The sequence below is a fragment of the Lonchura striata genome, chromosome 18 (assembly GCF_046129695.1).
Source record: "Lonchura striata isolate bLonStr1 chromosome 18, bLonStr1.mat, whole genome shotgun sequence".
NCBI classification, from domain to species: domain Eukaryota; kingdom Metazoa; phylum Chordata; class Aves; order Passeriformes; family Estrildidae; genus Lonchura; species Lonchura striata.
In genome coordinates this window covers 13,099,662-13,114,929 of record NC_134620.1, presented here as the reverse complement: position 1 = coordinate 13,114,929, position 15,268 = coordinate 13,099,662, and the positions used below count along the sequence as shown (strand labels likewise).

The 15,268-nt window shown below is 44.2% G+C and overlaps 2 protein-coding genes across 2 annotated transcripts; both read right to left on the bottom strand.

Annotated features, from left to right (window-relative positions):
- Nucleotides 1-11: 11 nt before the first annotated feature.
- Nucleotides 12-7,596, bottom strand: DDX55 (DEAD-box helicase 55). Its single transcript, XM_021532780.2, has 14 exons — nucleotides 7,478-7,596; nucleotides 7,192-7,242; nucleotides 7,020-7,106; nucleotides 6,347-6,438; nucleotides 6,184-6,246; nucleotides 5,440-5,589; nucleotides 4,683-4,872; nucleotides 4,460-4,542; nucleotides 3,842-3,973; nucleotides 2,838-2,930; nucleotides 2,116-2,230; nucleotides 1,280-1,448; nucleotides 655-947; nucleotides 12-259 (listed from the first exon to the last, which is right to left on the bottom strand). The coding sequence occupies exons 1-14, from the start codon at nucleotides 7,583-7,585 to the stop codon at nucleotides 95-97; spliced, it is 1,791 nt and encodes a 596-aa protein (XP_021388455.1). The 5' UTR covers nucleotides 7,586-7,596; the 3' UTR covers nucleotides 12-94.
- A 569-nt stretch (nucleotides 7,597-8,165) lies between these two features.
- Nucleotides 8,166-14,987, bottom strand: TMED2 (transmembrane p24 trafficking protein 2). The gene is made up of 4 exons (XM_021532779.2): nucleotides 14,777-14,987; nucleotides 13,495-13,687; nucleotides 11,097-11,204; nucleotides 8,166-9,632 (listed from the first exon to the last, which is right to left on the bottom strand). Exons 1-4 carry the CDS (start codon nucleotides 14,954-14,956, stop codon nucleotides 9,508-9,510), a joined length of 606 nt encoding a protein of 201 aa, XP_021388454.1. The 5' UTR covers nucleotides 14,957-14,987; the 3' UTR covers nucleotides 8,166-9,507.
- Between the last annotated feature and the right edge of the window lie 281 nt (nucleotides 14,988-15,268).

Here is a 15,268-nt window from a genome sequence, read left to right as displayed (position 1 = left end):
TTTTATAGAGGTATTTTGTTCTCTATTTTTTATAGAAATCTGATTTTATTGAAATAAGCAGTGTTTTAATGTAAAAATGTGGTTAGAGTAACTGTCAGCCTTCAGATTCTATGTCCTCAATAGTTCCTGCTTTGAACCTGTGGTTGCCTGTTAGTTTCTTCTCAAACTCTTCTTCACTAATTTTTCCCTTTTTTAATCTTTTTAAGAGTCTTGTGTCATTCAGCAACTCTTCCATATCCTCATCTTCAATATCAGAGCCCTGTTGGAAGTTGAAAACAACAAATTAAACACAACACCAAAAGGTTTTCATTGTATACAGTTGAACACAAGGGAAGATTACAAGTCAGAGTTTGCCAGAAATATCCAAGCAGGAATTAATATTCAGTTCCTACCCAAGCAACTGTAACTCTCAGCTACACTTGCTGAAAACTGACAAAATTATCTTCAGACTTCTGAGAAATAAAAATCCTATTAGTGACCAGCACCAGTGCTGAGTTTGGCTTGAAAAACCTCTATAATTTTTTAAGTGTTGCTTGTCCAAGTCTTAAAGGGTTATTTCACAGCCATCAGTTCCACCACACTAAAATCCCAGGCTCTCTCCCAGTGGCAAGACTACAGCACCCACTTGGGGTTTAAGGGAATGGACACAGTTACCTCTTCACGCTTCCTTTTAGCTGTTACTTTCTTTTTCTTCTCCCTCTTGGCTTTCTGCTTTGACCATGCTTTGTTCTTTACAAATTTCTTTTTCCCTTGATTTTCCTCTCTTTCTTTTCTTTGTTCTTCTAATTTCTTTTGTCTCTGCTTTTCTCTGTTTTTATCCTTAAATGAAATGGAGTCTGTATTGACAGTGACTGGAGTAAAGTCTGGAAAACATTTTCCTCTTAATTCAGGCATCTTTGGCATTTTTAACAATGCAAAACCTCTGGCAAGACTGGCAAAATCCAGATCTGTTGAAATAAAGATTATGAAGTCAGTTTCCTGCTCGATAAAAAGTTTATTTAACTGAGAAAATAAAAAAAAAAGTCAACATTATTTTAACGTATTGTTTGCACTCTATACCTTAATACTAACAACAATATTAAGTCACTTTCATTTGTGCTTTAATTGAGTGTTTTCTCTTGAAACAAGTTGCTTGAAAAAAATAGGAGTTTTGTCAAAATCTGATGGTGCAGGAAGTGAATGTGAAATCAAAAATCAGAAGCTGAAGCTTTTGCACAACACCACCATACTTTTGTTACCTGAGAAAAACAGTGAGGGACACCAGGCCTGCTGGAATTACCTTTGATCCGGAAGATCAGATTGCATTCGTGTTTGGCATAAGCCTGGACGTAAGACACAAAGGCTTTCATCCCTTTCTCAAACATTGCCCTGTCAGCCAGGGCCATGGACTTCAGCTTGGGAAGAAGATCCAACACATTTGTCTGCGGTTTCATTTCCTGCATGGGACACTGGGAACCAGAAAATAAAGAAGACCAAAGGAAAAGTTTGAGTGATGTGGAATGTACTGTGAAACCTCAAACACACCTTTCCTGCACAGTTAATCCTCTGTCAGCTTTGAGCCCCTTTCCCTTTGGTCACTCCAACACACGAGCTGACCACCAGCCCCACACAGCAGCTCCTGGCCCAGCAGAGTTCTCACACTGCAGCTCCACAGAGGCAACATCTTCATCTCCTGCTTTGTCAAGCTCTGGTCTGACTAGGAGGTCTCCAGAGAATTCCTGCCACAGAGGCAGGAGCAGGCAGGGAGATTGTAGGAGTTGTAAGTGAAGAGCAGAGAGGCTGCAGGGTGTCAGCTGCTGGTGGCAGGCCTGGGGCAGGACCCTAAAACAGCACTGCCCTCCTGCAAATGCTCAATCCACACCCTTAGGAACAAAAGGCCTTTCCTTACTCACTGCATCACATGTTCCTCTTACAAACCCAGTGGGTAACACTGGAGTTTCATGTTCCAGCTGTATTTTGTGATTAATAAGGAGCTCTTGTCTTTTAATTCTGCATCTCTGCTAAAATATTACCATGTATGACCCCAAGTTCTACAAATTCTGATTTCAAAGCTCCTATCAGTAAGTCTGTGCCCTTCCTCTTTCCTGCTTTGGGGTAGAATAAAAGCCTACTCACCTTTTGGTTGATTGAGAGGAAGTTCACGTAGGATTCTTCCATGGGAAGCAAAAACACCAGAGCGCTGCCCACGTTGCCGATCCGCGCCGTGCGACCGCAGCGATGCACGAAGGCACTGAAAGAACCCGGCAGGAGAGCTCAGCTGGGTTTGGAAGCACTGGGCAGCAAAAGGGAAAATCTTGTGGGATGGAAAACACTAAACTAAAGCAACAGGAATTAGCAAAGTGTAACACGAGAGATCTATGGCAATCCCACTCAATTGTTACGCTAAAGCAAGGGGTGTCTGTTTTGGGAGTGAAGTTGAAGCAAGTTGGAGGAAGAATTATGGAATCCATGGAAAAGCTGCTTTTCTGTGAGTTTCAGTTCCTTGAAGAGCTCAGTCCCTGCTCTCATCTCTGTTCTCCTTCACTCCAGTGTCATCTCTCACTCCTTCTCTGATATTCTCACACAAAGCCTTACCCCAGAGTCACCTGTGCACACAGATGTGACGATCACTCCCCTGACACCTACACACCACAAGGTCATTTCAATTCACAGCAGTGACAACAAAACCTGCACTGTTCCAGCCTCCCTTTCTCCTGCATTGTGTTCTGTCAGATTAACCTCCAGAAGTGATTAAATGTGTTTTATGCAGTTTTTTTGTTCCCAGCTGAAACCTGAGCAGTACAGTAACAAGACCACAGAGAAAAAAAAAAAAAGGATCTCAAGATTTGAAGTTGTACCTGGCACTGCTGGGTGGGTCGTACTGCAACACCCAGTGCACTTCTGGAATGTCAATGCCACGGGCCATCACATCTGTGCACACCAAAATGCCCCTAGCAAGAAGGAAAAGTGTATTTTCATGAACCTGTCATTTGAGAAGAGCCAGCCTCCTGACAGCTGTGTGTTCTGCACCTTCACTGGAGAGTGAGCAATAAAACATTTTAAAACATTTGGGGTATTTTAAGAGACAAAATATAAGGTAATTGCAGGTTTCACCAACTAAAATTCTAAATAACATAATGAAAATTATTTTGATCTATATTGCATTTCTAAGACAAATTAATTCTCCATTAAAATTCAAATTTTAAATCAGCACTGCATCCACCACAGCTGAATGCACTATAATAAATGTTTAAATAAAAGACTTAAGACTTGAGTGACAATTTTAGCAGAACTGCCACGCTGTTCTTTTCAACAGCTGTTCTTACAATCTGCTGGTAATTATTTTTCTCACAATACAAAAAGATAAAACTCAGGTCCCATGCAATAACAAAAATGACAGTTGGATGAGGCAAGAGTTTCTTAACAGCATCCTGCAAAGCTGCCAAAGAACACTCTGTGGGTAGGTTACAGCACTGTGTTACCATGTTCTTGTTCATCCACTAATAAAGTAATAGCCTGGGTTTCCACTCTGGCTGCTCATAGGAAAAGCTTATTTTTGCCACCAGTTTGTTTAAACATCAGGGCTAATGTGTGATTATAGCAAGTGACAGTGCCGTGTGCTCACCTCCTGTGTGCTCACCTCCTGTGCTGCCACATGGATTATCTGAAGCAGGGTGCAGATGCTCGGGTCACATTTTCCCTTTGTTTTTGGTTGCACTTTGTGTACCTCAGCACAATTTGTGACTCAGAACCAGCCTGGAGAATCCTTCACCTGAGCCACCCTTCCACACCAGGCAGCAGAACAGTCAGACACAACCACCTCCCCTCACTGTTCTGCTTCAGGCTGGTTCAGCCTTCTTACCCTGGGAGCTTACGGAACTCCGTGAAAATCTTGTTACGCTTGTGCTTCATTTTCCCATGGATGCTCATTATTTTCACCTGCTTAATTAAGGATTCCAGAGCCTTCCCATAGTATTCCACACAGGCACACGTGCTGTTGTGATAAAGACAGGAATAAAGCAAAAGGTTTTGCTGCATTTTTAATCCGGTTTAGACAATCAAGCTAGAGTTTCCCAAGGTCTTTCAAAACTATATACGATTTTTATTTAAAACATGCACATAATTTTTATAATTAATATATAATATATTATTAATATATAATATATAATATATAATATATAATATATAATATATTATATATATTATATAATATATTTTATATATATATATGTATATATATATATATATATATATATATTAATATATAATCACCTATAATGTCTTACTTTAAAAATTTATGTTTTGCTTAATAACACAATCCTGACATGAAGCAATGATTAATCTCTTTTTTAGGCACCGTTTTATAAAAAACAGCTCTCAAAATCACTTTGAAAATAGTTGTGTCCTTTGCAACAAAGGGTACAGCTCTGGAATTTAGGTAATGAAACACCAAACTGTTCTCACAATGAAACACAATTACCTGAAAAAGACCAGATGTTTTTCCTGTTTGTGCTGCCGAAGAAAATGCACCAACTGGTTAAATTTTTCATCTGCTCTGCAGACCTGAAAAATGTAAAAGAAAAACATAAGAAAATGGACTTTGGCTTTCCTGTTAACGTGATTCTAAGTGGTCAAAACTTAAAATCTCATTGATGGAAGCAGGAAGAAGGGCCAGGGAGCTCGGTCAGAGCCCAGGCTCACACCATGTAGTAGTTCTCCAGGCGTGTTGGGGTTTTCTGGGTGTTGCTGGCTGCCACTCCCTTCTCCTTGACCGAGATGCGGACGGGGTTCCGCAGCCCTGCCCTCACCAGGTTCTCCACCTCCTGGGTCTGGGTAGCTGAGAACAGACCTGTCCTCCTCTGCTTGGGCAAAAAGTCCAGAATGGCATTCAAGCTGTAAGTAAGCACATGGAAAATGTAACTGTCACGAGGCTTCCCTCAGGAAGAGGTTTCATCACTGGAAAGGAGTTTAGGCTTTGTTATCACATGTCAAACTTCTATTGAAATAATTCTCTTAACTCTGAGAGAAAGAGAAAACAGAGATCAAACTTTATTGGTTAAAGTGCTTTATTGGTTAAAGTGTTTATTGGTTAACATGTTAAGTGTTTTATACATTAAAGTATATGTACTTTAATATAAGTACATATAAATGTATTTATATTTCTGGAGTACAAATAATGATATTGAACCAAGCATTACTGGAGATAGGCTAACATAGATCTCAATAAAGGAGATTCCATATTCATTGAGGTTCCACATTTCCTGATTCTCTTCCCCCCCTAGCAACTGCTTTGTGTACTAACAGAGCAAAGATGAAAGAACAAATTCAGAAATTAAAAAAAAAAAAAAAAACAGAACAAATTAACTTCGGAGGCCATTGCAGGCCACGCTCATTCACATCCATCACACACCAACTAATTTAAAACTGCAGAAGAACCACCAGAATTTATTATTTCAATACCTTGCTTCAAAGCCCATATCTAGAAGTCTGTCTGCTTCATCCAACACCAGCACATCCAGAGCCTTCACACAGCTGGCAAGGTCCAGCCCGTCAGCTTTCCTCCTGAACAGATCCTCCAGGCGGCCCGGGGTGGCCACGATGATGTTGCCACTGTTGGTGCACACACACAGCAATTCCCTCAATACAGGGTGAGGAATCTGGGAGAACTCCTGATATTGTTATCCCAGCACAGCCCTGCATTCTTCACCAAAACAATTTCATTCCATCACTTTTAACTGCAGCCGTATTTCAGGTGCCATGGCATGAGGGGAAAGCACATCCCCCGTGGCAATAAAATTTTGGAATATAAACAGAAAGTATGGAAAGCAGCTATCAGCTGCAGGAAATATTTGGTACCTCCATAAAAAGCCTGGGGCAAACAGGACTCCTTCAAAACTCCATCATCAGTATCAGCACCAAACAATCCCAGGAAATTAATGAGCAGGGAGAAGTGAAATATTCACTGAAGACACTTTTCAGCTCTGTTCTTCATCCAAACAGCAGATAAATGGTGCTGGTGTCACATAAGAGCCTCTCCTCACACTGTACCTCACTCCAGGAACAGACCCCACAATTTCCCAGCTCACCCCAAAGGATTCTGGCAGCACAATCCCATTCCAGCACCAGCAGGACCACAGCTCTGGGCTGAAAACCCTGACAAGGAGAAAACCACAGCTCTGAGACACTGACAAACAAACAGCTCACCCATGCTCCTTGAACTTCTCAACATCTTCCATGGGGTTCCTTCCACCAATTAAAAGAATCTGACTAAAACAATAAAACAGAAAGATTTGGGTCATCTTTAAGCTTTGCTGGGTCATGACTGACAGAAGGAATTGTGGGCATGGAAATGCTGAAGGTCACCCACCTGAACATGGGGAAGTGTTTTGTGAAATGTGACAGCACCTCATCAATCTGAATGGCCAATTCCCTCGTTGGTGTAATAATTATAGCTCCAACCTGCACGTGAAAATCAGGAATTTGTGGGGAGGAAAAAAAAAGAAAGATTTGGGGAGAATCCTCCCTTTCAAGCTAAATTAATAGAAGCCATGATTTTGAGCCTGGTTTCAGACAAAACATTTCCACAGAAATACAGTAAAGATTTAAAAAACATCCCAAAATGTCTATGAAAGACTCTGTATCAATGTGTAAAATATCTCTGCTGAAAGAGCAGCATCTAATAATGACATTTACCAGCAAATGACACTGAAGTTCCCTGCACACTAAAATGTATTCAAGGCCAATGGATGCTAAAAAGCATTCAACACTTGCAGTGTACCAGTGCATTCCATATTTTGGGACATCGTTCCAGCAGCTCAGAACCCTGTTCTGTTCATGCCAGAGAAGCTGTATCTAAGTGCAATGAGAGCACCCCATATTTAATTCAAAGTTTTAAACAGTTTATTGTTGCTGTTACACTGAAGAGCTGAGCACACAGTCACTCTGTGTGGGCAATTTTCCTTATGGATGTTTTCTTGAAGTTCTCAAATCTTATTGGCACATCATAAAAGTATCCTCGGTAGTTTGTCTTTTAATCTCACCTGCATTTTCTTTAACTTTTCCTCCCGTCTGAGAAGAATTTCCAGTATGGGAATCACAAACGCCAAGGTTTTCCCACTGCCTGTGACCTGGAAGAGTGGAAAGAGCGTCAGCCCTCCCTCAGCTCGAGAGAAGCCTGGAAAACAACGAACTGCACGAAGGAGAAGCACTCACCGCTTCTGCAGCCACATCTTTGTTACTCATGAAGAGCGGGATGGTCGCAGACTGAAAAGAGAGAAGAACCAGGTGAGGAGGTGAAGCGGTAGTAAATCTCCAAGAGGTGAAAACTCCTCCGAGACATCAGAGCTGGAGCGGAGCCGGTGGGAAAGCCACGGCTGCGGCTTCTCGCTGCTCCAGCTCCCGGCTGCGGCCGCCACCGGCCCAGGCGCTCCAGGCGCCGCCCGCGCCCTCCTCCCTCAGCCCGGCCTCCCCTTCCCGGGCGTGCCGCGGGGCCCCGCACCTGCACCGGGGTCATTTGGTGGAAGCGGAGCTGCCGCAGCGCCCGCAGCACGCCCGGGCTCAGCGGCACCGGCAGCGAGCCCCAGCCGCCCTCAGCCGCCGCCGCCATCTTGGCCCGCGCCGGCGGCGCCCGGCGGAAACAGCCGCGGCACCTCCCGTTCCGCCGCACTTCAGTTCCGCCGCCCCCCGGTGAAAACTTCGGATTTTATAGAAAATTCACATTTCTGTGGCGAGCTGCCTGTCGCAAAGAGTATTTCTGCCGGTCTTACAGCAGCGCTGTGCCACACCACTACGCCAAACCTAAGATGTAGGGCAGAGCTACCTGATATTTATTCTACCTGCCCCCAAAGCAGGATGGACTGGGGGTAAATTCCCGATATCCTAAGAAAGCCGGGAATGACAGAATCGTTAGGATTGTGAGGAAACTCTGCGGTCATCCAGTCCGAGCCCCGTGCCCAGGCATGGTCAATAAGCAGGTGACACAGGATCACAGCCAGGTGGGTTTGGGATGTCTGCACAGAGAGAGAATCCTGCCTGGAAAGTTCTTCCTCCCTTTGATATGGAACTTCTTGTGGCTCACTTTATGGCCACCACTAAACGACTAATTTATAAAACCCCCTTTGTTTTAATCTGTACTTCTTAAGGTACCAACCCTAAAAAAAAAAAGAAAAAAAAAAAACCAAAGCCGCTTTTTATTTTTTTAAAGAATTTGTTTATTTATCGAACCTGGGTCATATTTAGATTCACGAGCAATTTTTAAATGTACATCTTAGAATTCAATTTTCAGTGTTTTACACAAAAATATTGGCACACAACAGTTGCAATAAGGTGTAACAGCCACCTCTCTGAAGAACTGCTGCAAGTGTTTGCCCGAGGTTGAAAAAACTTTACCTGGAACATGAAAACCTGTAACAAATTTTAAATTAATTGTACAAAACTGTTGTGTGTTACTTGTAGAGGATCCCCCCTGGAAAAGACCCCACCCCACCCCCAAAAATGATTACAACTAATATACATCAGTCACAACATAATCCTGGCTCAGCACCCACATCAGACGCTTCTTAAATTTTTAAACCAATCATCAGATAACTGAGGAAAGTAACTTTATACAAAAACAAATCTACATGTGCCTGAAAAAAGAAAACACACCAGTATTTAGCATTATGCTAATTCTGATCAGATCATGGCAGAGTTTGCCACTGCACTTAAATACAAGGGCTGCATAGCGTGGATTGAACCCCCAAATCCAGAACCCTTTGGCCTCAGGAATCCAGATTTCCTGAACATTTCTGCCCTGGGCACTGGGCAAACAGTCTGAGCTTTGGACCTGCAAAAGCCAAAGGGTTCACGAGTGTTTGCCAAGACACTGCACACAATTGGCTTCCAAATAAAACCTCTGAGAGACTAAAAACCGTGTAAGGAACATTTGGTGATGAGAGGAGGAGAAAAAAAAAAAAAGCATTTTCGTATAAACTATTTAATTAAAAAGAACTTTGGGAAGAAGTTGATATCATTAAGACAGTTGCTGATGAGTATCTTTTAAATAGCAACTAGGTGTGAATTTTAACCTTTTCCTTGGCAGTTTCTGTGAGTGGAGAAGGGATTATTTCAATTTTATAACACCTACTGCAGGGTTAAGGATGCAAACAGTCACCTTAGGGCCTTGTACCGTTTCCCTGGACAGAACTGCAAGTGCTTGTGGAAACAGGGAAAAAAGTTAGAAAAGACAGAACAGCTTGTTACTAGAGTGAGTTACAGAGTTTGCAGCTTGCCTGGACCTTGCTTAGCACACAGACTGGGCAGATCTCAGTGGAACAAAATGATGCCAATAAAGTGACAAGATTTCAGCACAGCTTTTGCTACAGAAGATATATAAAAACAATTCTTTTTTTTTTTCTTAACTAGGAAGGAATATAAGCAAATAAGTTTTATAGTTCAGTAAAGAGGGTTCAGAAACTAAATGACTTTTTTTTTTTTGTGACCAGGATGTTTGGTAGAGAGTGAACTGAAATCTGAGACCACAGAAGGATCTTACACCACCCTTCGGACTTCAAAAAACCTCTTCAGGTAGTAGATTTGTCCCAGTGTCATGGCAACTAGTACAAGGGCTTCAAAGAATGACCAAAGAACCACTCTGCTGTTTGTGTTGTCATTAACTGTTGGGGAAAAAAAAAAAAAAGAAGAAAAAAGTAGTAAGTAACAAAGCATTTAAACTGAAAACATTCTGCTGTGAAACTGAGCACTGCACACGAAGCACTGGGTTTGTGTCAGGTCATCACAGGTGTCCCTGCAGCCTCAGAGATGAGAGCTGAGGGGGATTTTTCTGAACAATTTGTTTTTAAACCCACTTTGGACATACACTGCAGCATCTTTCTCAGTTCTGCCCACCCTTCTGGCCTCTGAGCTGCCAAACAAAGCCTCCTGCTTTTTCAGAGTCAAGCAGGAACTTCTGACCTCTGAAGGGTCACCATCTTTGGTCCTAACATTCAGATTTTTCTTAAATCAGACCATTAGTAACAAATGTCACGAAACTGGAGATATTCAGAGCTTCAAATTAATGAAGAGACAGTGCTTTTATATAATGTTGTGTTTTCACATGCAAAATACTTGTCCTTGATTCTCACTCATGAAAGCAACAGTAGTTCTGCTCTATTTCAACAAAATGTTTTAAAAAGAGACTTTGGCTCAATTATTAAGCCACATCCAGTTCAATGGTGAAATAACAGTTCAACCAAAGTTTGGGAACCAAATAATGGAATGGTTTGGGTTGGAGAGGACCTAAAAACTCATCCAGTCTCACGCCCTGCCATGGGCAAGGACACCTTCCTTGGGCACCTCCAGGGATGGGGCAGCCACAGTTTCTCTGGGCACGCTGTGCCAGGGCTGTGCCACGCTCCCAGGGAGGAATTTTTCCCCAGTATCTGATCTAAACCTCCTGCCTTTCAGTTTAAAACCATCCCATGGTTTACCATGTCCTTGGAGGTGGATTAAATGATATCATCACTGGTATCTGCATGAATACAGAATTCAAACAACTACAAAATTTACATCACTTAAGCAAATCTTATTTTGTATAACAACCACACTATGAAGCCAATTTAAAGATGACTGCAAGCAAAATCTACATTCCTTACTCCATGGGCACGGCCTGCAGGATTTAAATTATTTTTGAAGTCACTTGGAAAAGCTTTCATGGACTCAAGTGTCACTATTGGACACGAAATGAGTACACAGAAGCCTGGTAAGTTTAAAAGAGAAAAAGATCCACTTTTATTCGAACATCTGGTATTTATAGAATTCCAAAGGTGACCGTGGATTGGAGGATGGAATTACCACCTCTCCAACCACACTGATCCAAAGATCAATCAATCATTTCTCTCCACTCACAGAGAAATAACTAAACTATTCTATTTCTACATGAAATTGTGTGGGAACTCTGACTCTCAAATATGTAAACGTTATCAGAAGGCTGAAGAAGTTTTATGAGAACTTTAAAACTTTCACAAGAACTATAAAAGAAAACGTAACACTTTTAAAAATCAGGGCAACACTCATGTTTAAATGACCATTTGCAGGCTCCCTGGAGAGGGGAGCAGGCATTGACTGAGTCAGGCACCTACTTGCTCTGTGTATCCTTTCACGGACTTCCATGTACTCCTGCTCGTGCTTCACAGCCGTCATGGCCACTGCTAACTCGTTAATCATCTCTTCTAGCTTGTTCTGATGAGCTGCAGAATAATTTCAGAAGCATCAGAAATTCTGTTAATGACTGGAAAAAATTATTTCAGTGAATTGATGAGCAGTTAAAAGTAATTTCCTGCTGCAGAAAGTCTGACAGTACAGCTGAACACTTTCTAGCCTTACAGCCAAGTTCAGTTTCTGCAGCACCAGTTTCCCTAATGTGTCTCTGTGATGTTTAACAAGTGGGAAAATATTTCTCCACATCCAAACAGGAGGAGACAATTCAGACTCAGTACAGATCCCACATTTCCAGTGTGCACAAATTTTTCCAGGAGAACACAATGGAAGAATGCACGAGACCAATACCACACACTAATATCTATTTTGCCAATATCATCCAATATATTCCAAGCAAACTATCTTAACATGACAGCTTTTCCTAGTTGTTAAGCTTGCAAAAATAGAATGACTGAGAATTTAGCTCAAGATCATGATGCTGGCAAATTATGAGATCGCTTTCTTTAGCAAAAAAAAAATCACATCCTGTGATCTTCAAGGTCAGCTGAAATCCAGCATTCAGGGGGCACAATGCCCAGGGGGCCTGGCACAGCCTTCCCTTGTGGTGTTGTGAAAGCAGGAGAGGAGTTAAACACCAAACCAGTAGCACAAAACCAGCTTGAGACAGTTCAGCAAATGGCAGGCTCAGAGATGTCAGATTTAGTGGTTTGACTGTCAATCACAGGATCTTTTTTAATGCTGCCACACTCAAAGAACTGTCCATCACAAATTTATAAATTAGGCAAGTCAATTGCCAAGTTTTCTAGCATCAGGTGGAGGTGCCATTCCACAGACATGCCCTGGGCAATCAGCTCTCTTTAAAAGTCACAAAACCCAACATATTTTCCTTTCAAGGGACATAGTTGATTTGGAAGCTACCTTACTACAGCTTTATGTGTAAATTAAGTGTTTCAGATCACAGTCTGAAAATAGAGCTATTCAAAACACACACCTTGTGGGGAACAGTCAAAAGAGAGGACCAGAGAATAACATTTATACAAGTTACAACTAAAATCCAAATAGTTGTGCAAACCACGCTCACTTTTCTCATTCAAATCCCTTATTTTCATGGCCAACTGGTCATTGCAGTAAATGCAGTTTATTAGTAAGAGAAGAAACTACAGTTGCAGGGATAGCCTAAAACCACTCCAAAAATTCACTTCAGAAAATTGTCTTATCGCACTAATACTCTTTACAACAGATACATGCAGACTCAATAAAATATTTAAGTGAGTCTTTTTAAAAAAATCCAAAGTTAGGAATGTGCTACTTTTTAAGTGACATCAAGCACTCAATGCCCAAGTTATTTACTTGCTAAAATAGAAAATAAGAATTGGTTATCTTTCTAGCTACAGTCAGCAATTGCTAAATAAACTTTGTAACTTGCTACGCAATACATTCATTTTTTTTTACAGCAAATGACAAGTTTGAGTTTTTCCCCTGATACATCAGTAATAATTCATAACCTACAAGCAGCTTATTGCTTTCAAAACTTTTTCTTACTCAACATCCCCTTTAGCAATAGAAAGCAAATTCTGCCAGAAACATCCAGCATTCTTGGATGTTCAATGTTTTAGCTCAATTTCACCTAAACTGATTAAATCTTCTGTCAGCCATAAATAACCACCTGAGGACAAACTGCCATGGCCAGTGCAAGGACCTGATCCCAAGAGCTGCTCAGGGTATAAACCTGCCAAAGGGAGCCTGCAGGTGCTCAGCATTGCTCAGAATCAGACCTTTTGGGTAGTTTATTAAAAAGACATTCTCATGCTCCAAACCAATGTTACAGAGAAAAAGCCAAGTTAGCTGTTAGTGAATGAACATGTGCCAGAGACAAGATGCTAAGGAGCTTTCAAAAAGCAGTCCACATACCATCCCAGGTATCTCCACCACCTAGAGGAAAGTGTAAGAGATGAACACAGGTACAGGACAAAAGGCTGCAGATAAAACAGTCATTTACACAGCTATGGGAGAAGTTTTATATTAGCACATTTATCAACTAAGGCTCCACACTGCTGAGCCTACTAGGAATCAGGATGGCACTGATGAAGGGCTAAAGGATGGAAGCATTAGTGTCTGCAGATGGCCGAGGGATTCTCTGGTGATTTTGCCTCAAATTGTGTAACCAGGTCTAAAAACATCCACTTTAGCTGTGCAGGAGAACAGCTAATTACACCTGGAGGAACGGGAATCCTGAGAGCCCTACTCAAGTTCCCAAGTCATGCAAGTAGGGAAAAGCTCCCGAGCTGGAGCCGAGTTCCTTCCAGGACTCTTCCTCACCTTCTGTCTCCATGTCTTGCCCCTTGGGAGCTTCCCCGATATCAATAGTGAACATCACTATCTTGGGAGTCATGGTGGACATCCTGTTGCTAAAGCAAAACTTGTAAGTTCCATCCATGTGGGCAGCAAAGGTGTATTTTCCACTGGACTCTCGATCGCCTTTATAAATCCCTTTATTATCGGGGCCTGTAATCTGCGTGGGGAAAACAAGAGGATCACACGTTTTTATTCCAAACACAGAGGTTTAAATGCACCATCCCAGCACTGCCAGTCAGCCACTCACAGGCACCAACACCATCTGGAATCTGCCTCCTTTGGCAGGCTTCAATCTTTCCCTCCCACATCTCACTGGTGCAGCTCCTCGCACAGAAATATCTTTTTAAACCGCACAAACTTCTTGGTAAAGAAAGTCGTGCAAAAGCCTCTCTCCCTGGCCTCCTGTGGTCGAGATAAGCAGTCAAGAACAAGCAAACCACAAATCCTGGCTGTTTGGCAAATTAACAACTGCAGAGAAAACCTTATCTCTGATGTCTGAAGGAAAACAAAAAGGAAAGAAAGAAAGACATTCTCCAATCGACTTTAGACACACAGTCGGGCATTCCTGCAGTTACCATTTCTAATGGACTGAACACCCGAGTTCTGAGCTCTCAGGGTCACTGTGATCCTCAGTTCCCATCCCACCAGCCCAAACTGCAGCCGAGCTTCCACCAGCGACACGTGAAGGGATCTCGCAGCCACCAGCCCCTGTCCTGTGCCACAGCCTGGTGTCATTTTCAACCGGTACAGGGCTCTCAGCAACACCTCCCACCTCTGAGACATCCCGAACAAAACCTCTCTGCTCTGTAGTACGATGAAACCAACTCGTACTCCCGATCTCCTGACTTGATTCCTCTTTGAAGATCAGCACCGGCTCAAAACTTGCCCGGTGCCAACCACGCGGATTAGAGACAACACCTTGGGATGCAAGCAGCAGCACGCTGCTCCTCACGGGGCAGCCCCTGATTCCAGCGAGCAGCCCCGGTGCCGAGGCTGCACCGAGCGCAGCGGGGAGCCCGAGGGAACGGGGCACAGCCCGAGCGAGCCCCGTGCGGCGGTGCACAAGCAGCGGGGCCCGCCCGGGGCCGCTCCCGCCGCCCCGAGCCCCGGCGGGCGGGACCGGCCCCGCTCCGGCCCGGCCCGAACCCCGCGGGCGGCTCCGAGCCCGCACCCGCCCCGCGCTCCCCAGGAACGAGCCCGGCCCCGGGACGGCGCCGCTCCCCAAGGTCGGCCGCCGCCGCCGCACCTCCACGTCGATGTCCAGGAAGCCGCCCTCAGCCACCTCGAAGATGAGCCCCATCTTGGTGCCGGACGGCACGCGCTCCAGGAAGCACTCCTCGGCGTGCGCGTCGATGCTGACGAAGTAGGCGGCGGCCGGGGCCGCCAGCGCGGCCAGCAGCGCCAGCACCGCCCGCACCGGCGACATGGCGGAGCGACCGGCGGCGGCACCGAGCGGCGCTTCCGGCCCGCGCCGCGCCCCTTCCGGCGCACGGGGCCGCCGCTCATTGGCCGCCGCCGCCCCGCTGCCACGTACGGGCCGCGCTACGGCGGCCGCCGCCAGACAAAGCGCAGCGGCACGGCCGGCGCGCTGAGGCAGCGCCCGCGCGGCGCGGGAGCAGCCAATGGGCGGGGAGGAAAGGCGGGGCGGTGGCGGCGAGAGCCAATGGGAGCAGGGATGAGGGGGCGTTGCCTGGCAACGGGGCGGGGCGAGCGCGGGAGGCGGGAAACGGCGGCTGAG

What these genes read in the sequence shown, in the direction of transcription:
- TMED2 (XM_021532779.2), bottom strand. Translation starts at nt 14,956, where the DNA reads ATGTCGCCGGTGCGGGCGGTGCTGGCGCTGCTGGCCGCGCTGGCGGCC. An exon ending in TCCTGGACATCGACGTGGAG is followed by an intron (nt 13,688 to 14,776) that starts GTGCGGCGGCGG and finishes TTCCCCACGCAG; the next exon opens with ATTACAGGCCCCGATAATAA. An exon ending in TGAAAGGATACACAGAGCAA is followed by an intron (nt 9,633 to 11,096) that starts GTAGGTGCCTGA and finishes TTTCCCCAACAG; the next exon opens with TTAATGACAACACAAACAGC.
- DDX55 (XM_021532780.2), bottom strand. Translation starts at nt 7,585, where the DNA reads ATGGCGGCGGCGGCTGAGGGCGGCTGGGGCTCGCTGCCGGTGCCGCTG. An exon ending in ACCAAATGACCCCGGTGCAG is followed by an intron (nt 7,243 to 7,477) that starts GTGCGGGGCCCC and finishes CTCTCTTTTCAG; the next exon opens with TCTGCGACCATCCCGCTCTT. An exon ending in CTAAAAGGAAGCGTGAAGAG is followed by an intron (nt 260 to 654) that starts GTAACTGTGTCC and finishes AACTTCCAACAG; the next exon opens with GGCTCTGATATTGAAGATGA.